General features: G+C 41.7%; 1 protein-coding gene across 1 annotated transcript; it reads right to left on the bottom strand.

The window, feature by feature from the left end:
* Nucleotides 1–4,812: 4,812 nt before the first annotated feature.
* On the bottom strand, nucleotides 4,813–12,443 carry LOC137257518 (uncharacterized). The gene is made up of 4 exons (XM_067794844.1): nucleotides 12,203–12,443; nucleotides 8,592–9,920; nucleotides 7,159–7,230; nucleotides 4,813–5,610 (listed from the first exon to the last, which is right to left on the bottom strand). Exons 1-4 carry the CDS (start codon nucleotides 12,441–12,443, stop codon nucleotides 5,051–5,053), a joined length of 2,202 nt encoding a protein of 733 aa, XP_067650945.1. The 3' UTR covers nucleotides 4,813–5,050.
* Nucleotides 12,444–12,746: the final 303 nt, after the last annotated feature.

Raw genomic sequence — 12,746 nt, forward strand, 5'->3', positions numbered from 1 at the left:
CTGTGGTGAGAAGACACACACAACAGAAGATTGTACTAGTGACTTCAAAAAATGCACCAACTGCTCAGGCGACCATTCCTCATTTTCTAAACAATGTCCTGTTTGGAAATAAACAAAAACAAATTCACTCAAAATATCTCTTTTTTTAGGCCAAAAATCTGGTAAAAAGGTCTAGAAAGTTATGCTGCAGTAGCAACATCAACATCGGAGTCACGCTCTAAAATAACAAAATCATCCACAGGCTGCCAAACTACCTTGACTTGGGTACATTGCGATTCTCCACAGCTTTTGTACCCAGCTATATCATCACAGACTGAGGAATCACTTCCTAGTACCTGAAAGTCGGCTTCTGATCACAAATCATCATCATCTCAGTCACATTCAAAGTCTCAATCGACAGCTGATAGTCAACAAACGGTGAAAAGTAAACCGAAGTCAAAGCCTGATGCTTCAAAACAACAAAGTGGCAGAGCTCCTAAGTTGTCACAAAATAAAATTCAATTGTTTAATAAAGATGGGTCTCTTGAAGAGATGGACGTTTCTGAAAACGTCCATTCTAGGGCACATAGCTTGTCGCCCTCCAAAAGAGTGCGGGGTAGATCCCCAATAAATCCACCCAAAAGACAGTTTATTCCAATAATATTGTACAGTGGAACTGCAGAGGATTGAGGACTAATTTACATGAATTACAGCTATTAGTCCAAGATTTCACACCTTCAGCGATATGTCTCCAAGAGACATATTTAAAGCAAACGGATACATTTGACCTTCGTCATTTTAATGCATATCATTGTTTTTCACCTCGGGGCGATAGAGCCACTGGCGGATCATCCATTCTAGTCAGACAAAACGTTATTCAAAGCCCTGTTTCACTTAACACTAATATGCAAGCTGTTGCAGTGAGAATTACTTTACATGTATCGTTTACGCTATGCTCTCTTTATATTTCACCGTCTTCGGCGCTTGCCAAAACCGAACTTCAAGCTCTATATGATCAGCTCCCGAAGCCCTGTATTATAATGGGAGATTTAAATGGGCACAACCCACTCTGGGGTAGTGTATGTACAAACACTAAAGGTAAATTGTTGGAGGACTTTTGTTCTGACAATGATTTATGTATTTGTAATGATGGTTCCAACACATATTTACACCCTGGGACAGGGACCTATTCTGCTCTTGACTTGTCACACACAAATTCAGAACTACTAAATGAATTTGAATGGTCACTCCACGATGACCTATGTGGAGGTGACCATTTTCCTACTGTATTAAAAGCTGTAACTCCATCCGATGTTCCTCCATCATCAAGACGAAATTTTAAAAAGGCTAACTGGGCTTTATATGAAACACTGTGTGCGGAGAAACTTACACCTGAACGTTTTATTGACGTTCACGATGCTATTAAATGTTTTTCTGATGAACTTAATTCCATAGCTGATGAGTGTATACCAAAGTCCTCTGTAGTTCCACACATAAGAAAACCATGGTTCAACGATGAATGCAAACAAGCTAGGAAGGCAAGGAAAAAAGCAGAACATTATTTCCGTCGCCATCCTATGGTGCATAATTTAAATAAATTTAAGATTTTAAATGCTAAAGCACGGCGTACTTTTAAACAGAACAAACGCCAATCTTGGAAAAATTATGTATCCAAAATACATTCTCGGACACCTATGTCCAAAGTATGGAACATGGTCCAGAAAATCAAAGGTAAAGGTATTAAACCTACTGTCCATCATCTTAGACATGGAGATCAATTGCTTACTGATAAATCAGATATTGCTAATAAACTGGGTGAAACCCTTGCTAAACACTCTTCCTCTTCAAATTATACACCTAAATTTCAGCAATATCAAAAACAACAAGAAAAGAAAATGATTAATTTCAATTCTGATAACGGGGAAGATTACAATGAAACGTTTTCTATTCATGAACTCCATACTGCCCTTGATCAAGCTCATGACACTGCTACAGGAGCTGATAACATACATTATCAACTCCTGAAACATTTACCAGAATCCTGTCTGGAAACTCTCCTAAGTATTTCTGATGATATTTGGACATCGGGTAACTTTCCTCCTTCATGGCGTCATGCCATAGTGGTACCAACACCTAAACCTGGACGTGATCATACAGATGCATCCAATTATCGACCGATTGCATTACCTAGCTGTGTTTGCAAGACGATGGAACGCATGATAAATAATCGACTTGTTTGGTACTTGGAAACAAATAATCTCATAACAGATCTACAGTGTGGTTTCCGTAAAAACAGAAGTAATGTCGACCACTTAGTGCGACTGGAATCATTTGTTAAAAACGCACTAATTAATAATCAACATCCTGTGTCTATCTTTTTTGATCTTGAAAAAGCATGTGACACAACCTGGAAATATGGCATTTTGAGAGATTTACATGACTTTGGCTTGCGAGGTCGTTTGCCTGAATGTACTGCCAACTTTTTAAATGACAGATAATTCCAGGTCCGTGTGGGTTCTACCCTGTCTGATCATTACAATCAGGATCAGGGTGTTCCACAAGGCAGTATTCTGTCTGTCACACTTTTTAGCATCAAGATAAACAGTTTATCAAAAGTTATAAACGATTCAATTGATGGATCGTTATTTGTGGATGATTGTAATATTTCTTGTCGTGGTAAAAATATGCGTACCATTGAACGGCAATTGCAGTTGTGTTTAAACAAGATTAATAAATGGTGTCTTGCAAACGGCTTTAAATTTTCTAAATCGAAAACTAACTGCATACATTGTTGTCGAAAATACAAACCACATAAAGACCCTGAACTATCTCTAGATGGGACGCCCATTAAAGTTGTGAAGGAAGCCAAGTTCTTGGGTCTTATCTATGATTCGCATTTAACGTTTTTACCACATATTAAATCACTTAAAACTAAATGTCTGAAAGCACTTGACTTGTTGAATGTGGTTTCAAATTCTAAATGGGGAGGGGATCAAGCTACCCTTCTCCATCTCTATCGATCACTCATTCGTTCTAAACTTGATTATGGCTCAATCGTCTATGGTGGAGCCTGCAAAAGCAATCTTAAACTTCTTGATCCTGTCCATCATCAAGGTCTGAGATTTTGTCTTGGATCTTTTAGAACTTCACCTATTCACAGTCTCTATGTTGAGGCTGATGAACCTTCTCTTGAGCAGCGCCGTATAAAGTTAGCTTTACAGTACATTACTAAATTATACTCTAATCATTCTAGCCCTGCATATAACTGTGTTTTCAATCCCCTTTATGAGGATTTATACAACAAAAATCTTCTCTTGTCCCGCCTCTAGGACATAGAATTAAACCCTTTCTTTCTGCTGCTGGCATTCAGCTGGAAAACATAGCTCCCTCCCGTCTTCTTTCTTTTCCTCCTTGGCAGTTGGTCAGGCCTCAAGTAGACCTAACATTGTCTTTTGTTGGTTACCCAGCCACGTAGGCATTTCTGGTAACACAATGGCCGATTTTACTGCCAAGGCAGCACTCAAAAAATCTGTGACACCACTTCTTATTCCATACTCTGATTACAAAGCGAACATTAGAACCTACATAAGTGATCTGATAAAGAAGAAGTGGGACACCCAAGTAGACATAAATAAATTACATGAAATAAAACCGTATATTGGTTACACCTACTTGGGCTGTCAGTCCAGATTTGAAGAGGTTATTTTAAGACGATGTATTGGTCATACACGATATACACCGTACCTGTTGAAAGGTTGAAAGGTGAGGATCCTCCGTTTTGTATCCCTTGTGATGAGAGAGTCACGGTCAAACATATCCTGCTTGACTGTGTTGAATTCTCCATCACAAGGGATAAGTATTATACAGCTAAAACAATTAAGGTTCTTTTTACCAGCGTTAGATCTCATTTAATTATTGGTTTTTTAAAAGACATCGAGTTTTTGGTTGAATTTTGAAAACTTGTTGTGTAAATAGATGTATTTTAATTATTGGAAGTTTGGATTAGGAACTTGAATTGTTGGTGGCTGTACCCTCAAAGGGGGTTGAAGTACCGTAAAATTATTGTCCTCCTGAGACGGTACGTAAGTCCCAAAACATTTCCTGTACGTTTAGACTTCCACTGGTTTTAATCGTAGCATATGTGTATTTTTAATTTTTGGCTAGATGTGTCTACATTGTTAACAGCTGAGGGGATGATGTAAATCCGACTAGGGTCCATGCAGGTAGCAAAGGCACTGTAAGTCCCCATGGTCCCTAGTATGGTGATCTACCTTCAGTTGTTGGCAATCTATTGCCTGATTTTATATTGTATTGTCCGAGTAGTGATATTAGTTTTAACCTTCCACGCTAGTTTTAACTGAAATTGTGATATTCTAGTTGTTTTACTGTCCTTCGTTGACAGGTTTATATACTATACATATATTTCATTTCAGAATTAAATGCTCTCATCACGATATGGCTGAGACACTGCCGATGTGACGTTAAACATTAACTCACTCACTCACTCATTTGACAACAGGTTTTTATACCATGCACATATCCCATTTTAGTTTCAAATCTGTTCTCGTCAGAATATGGCTGAAATATTGCCGATATAACGTTAAATATTAACTCACTCATTCACTCGCTATATATCAAATTGATTGTAGTATTTCTTATTGTTAAAAGTGACGTCGACAACAGACCTTTCGTGTACATATGTTTATGTTGTTTGTATATGCAAAGGTGAAGTGTGCATGAATTGGGTGGCCATTACCAAATGGCAGTTGACACATCAATGCTACTGACAGTCGAATTCACACAATAGAAATATAACTAGTAACACTCCAGATCACATCATAACATCACGCTTTAATTAACATGAGAAGCAAAGGATATCATAGTACAGGGAGATAAGGCGAATTTTGCTGTAGGGTTAACCTTGACGATACATTTACCGTGTTAAAACGTAGACTGTATTGGGAAAGCAGATAACCATTTGAAGCAGAATTGGTACGTAAATATAAACGGGACTGCCGAAATTATGGAACAAGACGCTATGATATGCAAAACCATGGTATGAAACAAGGCATCACCACAAGAAAATGGCGCGGCCATCATCGTGAGCCATTAACATAAGACATTCTAACAGGATGAGGTTGTCCTTCTTCTCGGCTTCCGTTTCCGAGAGAAGCGACACAAAACCTCGCAAAGTGTCGGCATCCGCGAGACCAAAGGCTTCCAGAGTTCTCCGATCGGGAGCATTGCTAAGCAGTCCATACTTGTTGATCATTTCCTGTGCAAAGATGCCATGTCTGTCAAGCTTATAGCCATAGGGTCCCAGGGTTGTCACGGTGTAGCGGAGTCTGTAGTTGAGCTTGAACTCCAGTTGGTCATCCTTTGATCCATCATGTCGGCGGACCTCCTTGTTGATCATGAATGGGATGTTGCTGACAGTGTAGCCGTAGAAACGTCGCTTGGCGCGATCCCTGTCTTCTGGTTTGTTCCTGGCGAAGACGTAGTCGAGGATGCGGCGTTCTAGCTGAAATGCAATCTCTCCCAATATCCTGTGGGAGGGTTTGACGGCTGTGGTGTTTCGTCTCACTGGAACCCTGGCCGAGTCGTCAGAGACTGGACTTGGACTTCTGCTGCCTGAAAACGTTTATTTGTCCTTTTTATTACTCGACGATATGTTGAACTGTTTAAACAAAGAGAGTATATAACGTCGTTAACCATGGCTTTCCCCAGTGCATGACAAATTGTTTGGAAAAAAATGAAAGTAAAAGCCAATAGGTGATGGTGGGTGAAAATATAACAGAAAATAAATTGCCGAGACGGTGTACAAGTTTTGAAGATATGCTTCGCCTGGCGGCATTTGATTACGATTATTTCTGTGCCCCGTGCTAATGATGCTATAATTATGCAGAAATCTGTGTACGATCAAACTGGTGTAAATGTGAAAATGGTTCCACTAATAGCTCGACAGTGATCACGAGGAATTTGCATCACACATTGCACTTGTTAGGACCTCGATTTCCATCCCCACCATGGGATGTGTACACGATACCATTTTATCCTACCTGGTTCCAGTTCACTGCTTAGTGACCGGATGGCGCTAAATATTATCTCACTCACTCACTTAGTGACCGGAGGCAAACTTCGAAAACCGTTACATGCCCCGATGAGGTATCACATGTGCTCGAGGGTGGTGAAAACGCACGCATAAGAACCTCTCAGGAGTCGAACTGCCGAGCGTTATTACCTATCTACCTACTCCAATGCAGCTGACATTAACAGCGTGAACTCATTCCACTGTATTTTGAAAACTGAAACAGAAACTAGTCTTTTTTTGCCATCATATATTGTACGCCCCGTTACACACGAGTGGGTGAGTGATTTTAGTTTTACGCCGCACTCAGTAAAAGTAATATCTCAGCTATATGGCGGCAGTCTGTAAATAATCGAGTGTGGACCAGACAATCCAGTGATCAACAGCATGAACATCGATGTGCGCAATTGGGAACCGATGACATGACATGAGCCTGACCACCCGATCCCGCTAGTCGCCTCATACGACAAGCATAGTCACCTTTTATGGAAAGCATGGGTTGCTGAAGACCCGGATCTTCACAGATCCCGTTTTACACGAGGCTCTACTGGTTTAATTCTTGAACAGGTATTGAAATAATCCAGCATGTCAGGTAATAAGGTATTGAACAGGATGGCGCTGGCTGACTGCATTGCCACTGGGTGACTGATAATAACCACAGCAACGTAGAAATGTGACTTGAGAAATGGTTAGACACAAAAATCAGATTTTATATATGGGGTCAGGAAGGAAGTTTGTCAATGCAGTTGCAGTAATTAAAAGTGAGTGAGTGGCCATGGAAGGGTGGGTGGGTGAGTAAGTGAGTGAGTGAGGTGGGTTTTACGTCGCTTTTGCCATCATTCCACCAACATCACTACAGGGACACCAGAAATGGGCTTCACGCATAGTACCCATGTGGGGAATCGAACCCGGGTCTTCAGCGTTACGACCGCACGCTTTAACTACTAGGCTACCCGACCGAGCCACAAACATCACGATTACTGTGTGGAAGAGGTTACACGCCATGGGAGGTATCTAAACCTGCAATGAAAACATTTCGAGGGGAATCCTGACAAAGTAGTTACTAACACGTCAAGTGTGTCGATGTTTACCTCTAGGGGAGAGTAACTTTCTGTCTTTGTCGCGCTTTATAAGGCTGTGGATAGTTGGTGATGAAGTTCTTCCTGTGGAGAGAATTAGAATTATTTTGGGGTGTAATCAGCATATATTGCACAGTTTTTGTGAGTTGTCAGCACATACAAACAGACACACTAATCACTCAGTACTTTCATTGACATATCATTGGCTGTAGAGGGAACGAAAAACTGCGTATAAGCGAACGAATATATTGCATTGTCATCTCAATGCCTACCGAAGTAGTGAGTGAGTTTAGTTTTACGCCGCACTCAGCAATATTCCATTTATTTTGCGGCGGTCTGTAAATAACCGAAATAATCGGACGAGACGCCCCACGTATCAACAGTATGAGCATCGATCTGCGTAAATGGGAATCGATGACACGTGTCAACCAAGTCAGCGAGTCTGACCACCCGATCCCGTTACTCGCCTCTTACGACAAGCACGTGTTATTGTAGTCCAGTGCTAACTAGAATCTCCACGGGTAGCATCCTCAGGGAATTTGTACTGTACCATGACCCCTATTATGGTGATCTGTCTTCAGTTGTTAGCAATCTATATCCCGTGTTGTATATCGTATTGTCTTCTTTAGTTACAATGTGTTAGTTTTTCATGCTAGTTTTATGTTCATTTCTCTGATATTCTAGTATTATTACTGTCCATCGTCGTTTTACTCTTCAACATTCTTTCATTTTTATTATGGTTTCGTCCCCACAAAGGATAAATATTTCAATGTCAAAACTGTTAAGGATCGTTTTACCAGTGTTAGTTCTCATTTAATTATTGGCTTTTTGAAAGAAAATGATTTCATGATTGAATTTTTATTAATATGTGTTGTAAATAGATGTAATTTAATGATTGGTGGTATGAATTAGCAACTGTTTTTTTAGGGGCTGAAGGGATGGTGTAAATCCAACCAGTGTCCGTGCAGGTAGCAAAGGTGCTGTCCTAATTGACCCTGGAATGGTGACCTACCTTCAGTTGTTGGCGGTCTAGCCTGTTTTTATATTGTATCGTACTCTATAGTTAAATTGTTTTAGATTTAATTGCTAGTTTTAAATATCTGCTGTGATAGTCCATTTGTTTTACTGCCCTTCGTTGACAGATTTTTTACCATTCTCTATTATGTATAATATCAATGGTTCTCGTCACGATATGGCTGAAATATTGGCAATGTGACATTAAATCTTAACTTACTCACTCACCAATGGTTTCGTCACGATATAGCTGAGATATTGCCGATGTGACATTAAATATTAACTCACTCACTCACCCACTCACTGATGTTTATTAATGGCGGAAACATAGTTCATGCAATCAATGTTGTTGATGTGGTTCTATCCGTTGAGTTATGCATGGACTAAACACGTAATTCATTCTGACGTTCATTCATATGTCACATTCTGACCTTTCTTAGGGGTAGACGCTGCCTTTGGTGGACCATACTTCTGGTTGTTGGTGATCATTTCTGCTGGACTTACTGACCGCGAGCTCAGCCCTTTCAGTTCTTCCTCCATTTCCTCAGCTATGTTTGACATGTTTCTGGTGAGTGTCTTTTTCATCTCAGGGATAGGAGTAAGCGTTCTCTCCCTTCCATATTCTTCATTCACGACAACTCTCTTGGCAGGCAACGTAGGCTGGGCACTGTAAGATAATCCAGGAAGTGCTGTCGACTGGAAGGTGCTTTGTTCTTGTGGAATAGCTGAGCGGTGTTGGTAGGGAAGTTCCTTGCTACCCTGTGTTGGAGACGAGGACCCTGGAATATGTGCCTGACGCAACTGATGTTGGGGCAAAGATGAGTGTCTCACTCCATGGGGTGTCTGACCCAGTGTTGTTGACTGAATCAGGGATTGGTTGGGTGAAGCGTATGGTTGTTGACCAGGGAAACTACTGTCCTGCACATATGGTACGAATGGAGCACTCTCTGGACGTTTGAGGCCTGGTTTGGTAGAACTGAGATCATGCATTTCAAGCGTGCCTGAAAAACTACTCCTGTTTGGGAATTGGCTCACATAAGCTGCAGACACGTCTGATTCTGTGGGTAATGTAGAAGAGATCTGACTCAGGGCTGGATAAAACTGAGGTGAAGGAGGTCGCTGTTTTATTTCAACATGGTTGCCTCGGCTGGTTGATCCTTTGGCTGGTGGTTCTTGTTGTGTCGATGAATTGACACTGTTTGGAGATGAAGCACGCGAAGAGGCTCTGGAGGACACGTGATTAGTTGCAATGCCAACTGGTGAACTCCGGCCAGATCCATAACCAGCGACACCTGGATGTAATGTCCTAGTTGGGGAACTCCGACTAGTGGCGCCAGCTACATGATTGGCAAGACCGGAAGCGACACCTGTGTGAAATGTCCCAGCAGGTGAACTGCGACCTGCAAGACCGGAAGCGCCATCAGAGGGAAGTGTCCCAGTTGGTGAGCCTTGGCGTTGTCGACTTGATGACAACGTTGGTGAGTAGCTACGCTCTTTAGAGAGGGAAGGCTGTGGAGGTTCTACCCGCTGGGAAAGACTGTTGGCTGCTGGATACGACTGGTTGATCTCCTCAGGCTTCCTGCTAGAACTGCGTACAGGACTAGAAGGAGGAGTGAGGTTGGAAAATGTCGAAACAGTGCTCACATAGTCCGATGGCGAGATTTTGCTACCAGCGTCAAGCGCTTTGATTGGCCCTGGTGGTGCGATGGGGCGGAATGGACTGGCAGCCTTTCGCCCCGAAGACGTTGCAAGGGACATGTCTGAAACAGAATGTGAGTGATTGAGCAATATTAGCAATATGACGGCGGGGAACACTAGAAATGGACTTTATACATTGCACTTTTGTACCCAAGACAGCAAGAAGCAACTTTGGCAGTTTACGTACGCTGCAGCCATATTTCAAGATGGTAAATGTTCATCTCCGAACCTCAGAAATGTTAAAAAATTAAATATTCAAACATATTGTTTGTATGTTGTTTAATATCTCAGTTGTATGACTGCGGTCAGTTGAAAACTGAGTCTAGATCAGATAATCCAGTGATTGAAATCATGAGCATAGATTATGTTAGTGAGTTTGACCACTCGATCATGTTAGTGACCTCTTGTACGGAGGACATGGATTGCTGAAAATGACAAACCGCTGACACGTTCTAGTTAATGGTCCGATCACACAACAATGAAAAGAGGATGATAAACCGCTCACAAGTTCGATGGTCCGATTACACCTCAAACATGCACGAGTTCATTTTCTTTCATTTTCTTATTGAATCCTAATTTTCCTAAAGATATATTAGAATGCAGGTTGCAGAATGCAGGTTGGTATGTCAGCGTTGTCAGCTTTTATAAGAGGGCAACATGGTTGTTATATCCCAAACAAAGATCAGTGTTATTAGCAATAACGTAATAAGTCATTTGTGAGTAAAACCAAGGAATGGGGTTCGCACATTATTCTGATGTGGAAAATGAGTACGTTCTCCGCCGCACTCAGCAATATTCCTGCTACACGGCGGCAGTATGTAAATAATTGAACCTGGAGCAGACAATCCAGTGATCAACACCATCAGTATCGATCTACGCAATTAGGATGCAATGAGATGTGTCAAACAAGTCAGTGAGCCTGACCACTCAATTCCGTTAGTCGCCTCTTACAACAAGCATGTGTTACTGAAGATCAATTCAAACCCGGATTTTCACAAATGATCGGTAAAACGGGGTACCGATTAATCAGACGGGGATGTTAGGGTAGCCTAGCGATTACGCCAAAGACCCGGGTTCCATTGCCCACGTGGGTACAATGTGTGAAGCCCATTTCTGGTGTCCTCTGCCGTGATATTGCAGGGGTATTGCTAAAAAAGAAACCAAATTCACCCACGCGCTAAATTAGACGTATTGCGGGAGCTAAACTATTTGCTAAACTCATTTTCTCGTTGAATACTTCTAGACTCGACATTCCTTTCCTTGCACCACATTTGAGTCGTAGTACAATGGGGGCAATGAAACTAGAGGAATAAAGTCTGTGTATGATCCAAATAAAAAGTGTAAACGAATTCTATCCACAAAAAACAATGGGTGAGATAGATTGTCCGTCAAAAGAAGTGTTAATATATTTCAGTACATGACTGGTTCCAAGACATCTGACACACACACCTATGTGATCGATGACCGGAGTTTTAGGCAGCTACCTGGTTGATACGGTTTATAAGTGACTATTTACCCATGCCATCTAAATGCATAAGACAAAATCAGCAAGGCAGCGGTCGGAATAGCCGAGGGCCCGGAGGCTCAGCCCCGGTTGTTATTGTATCGGAACGGCAATTCCAAATATGTGCAAGCCATTATGGCCTTCAATAAATTAGGTCTCAATTTTTTTTTTTTCAACTGGAATGTTTCCCACTTTTTGTTCTTCATTAAAGTTGGGGAATCATCCACGATCAATCATGTTACGATAACTTACAGTTTCACTTCCTGGTTTTTCAGCGCTTTGGCGTAGGAATGTCAACAGTGTAAAGAACAAAACCTCTGTGTACCATAAACTTGACTTGGCCAAATGGGCCTGTATATTTCATTCAGGGCCTGCAGGTTTCATTCAGGGCCTGTAGATTTTTAAGCATGCATGTAGCAGTAGGCTGTGATGGTCACCTTGTCATTTAGAGTATTGAAAACACGGGAGCAAGGCCATTTTAAACACTACATCCTCACTTGGCTCTTTCCATAAGTATAAATACTAATAATTTATTTCTTAAATCCTATGACTCAAAAGTCGAAATTATTTCATTCTAGCACAAGCAACTGTGATAAACCGGGCTAGAATCAGGGGTGACACATTGGATCGGGTGGTCAGGTTCGCTAACTTGGTTGACACATGTCATTATATTCCAATTGCGTAGGTCAGTGCTTATTCTGTTGATCATTGGATTGTCCAGTCGAGGCTAGATGATTGACAGACCGCCGCCATATAGCTTGGTTGTTGCTGCCGGCGGCATTAGACAACAAACAAATAAATCATTCACTTACTGTGTAGTAAGATTGTTTTTTAACCTACCAGCAAATTTCTTCCTAAACCTGTCATCACACCAAGCTATGACGGAAGAGATGAGGTTGGCGCTCTCTAGCTCTGCCTGTTCCTGCATAAGCCTAAGGCATTGTCGTAAGTGCTCATTCTCAGCCCTCAGGCTGCGCGATTCCCGGTTCTCGTCATCTGCCCCACCTCCTCGTGACGAGGCCCGACCCACCGGGGCTAGATCCGACACGTGGAGCGAGTTGTTACGCTCCCCAAACGACATTAGTGCAGAGGATGACAACCCAGCTGCATGTCGCGGCGATTTCTTGACAGACCGATTGTTGTGACGTCATCAATGGGCTGACGTCATAAATAATCTGACGTCACTGTGTGTGAAGGCGCACACCTCCTTTCACCTCACTAGATGACTTTACATAGCATATGTAGAACAGTGACCTTTCGAGGACATTTTTCGGGCGCTGTGTCCAACGTAATTTCCTGAATGTTAGATTTAATAAGAAGAATACTTAATAGACGGCAAAAATATAGAGAAGATAGTTTGAATGAGTGTGTCAGTCTCCTCTGT

This window comes from Haliotis asinina, chromosome 12 (genome assembly GCF_037392515.1).
Source record: "Haliotis asinina isolate JCU_RB_2024 chromosome 12, JCU_Hal_asi_v2, whole genome shotgun sequence".
In the NCBI taxonomy this organism is placed as follows: Eukaryota; Metazoa; Mollusca; class Gastropoda; order Lepetellida; family Haliotidae; genus Haliotis; species Haliotis asinina.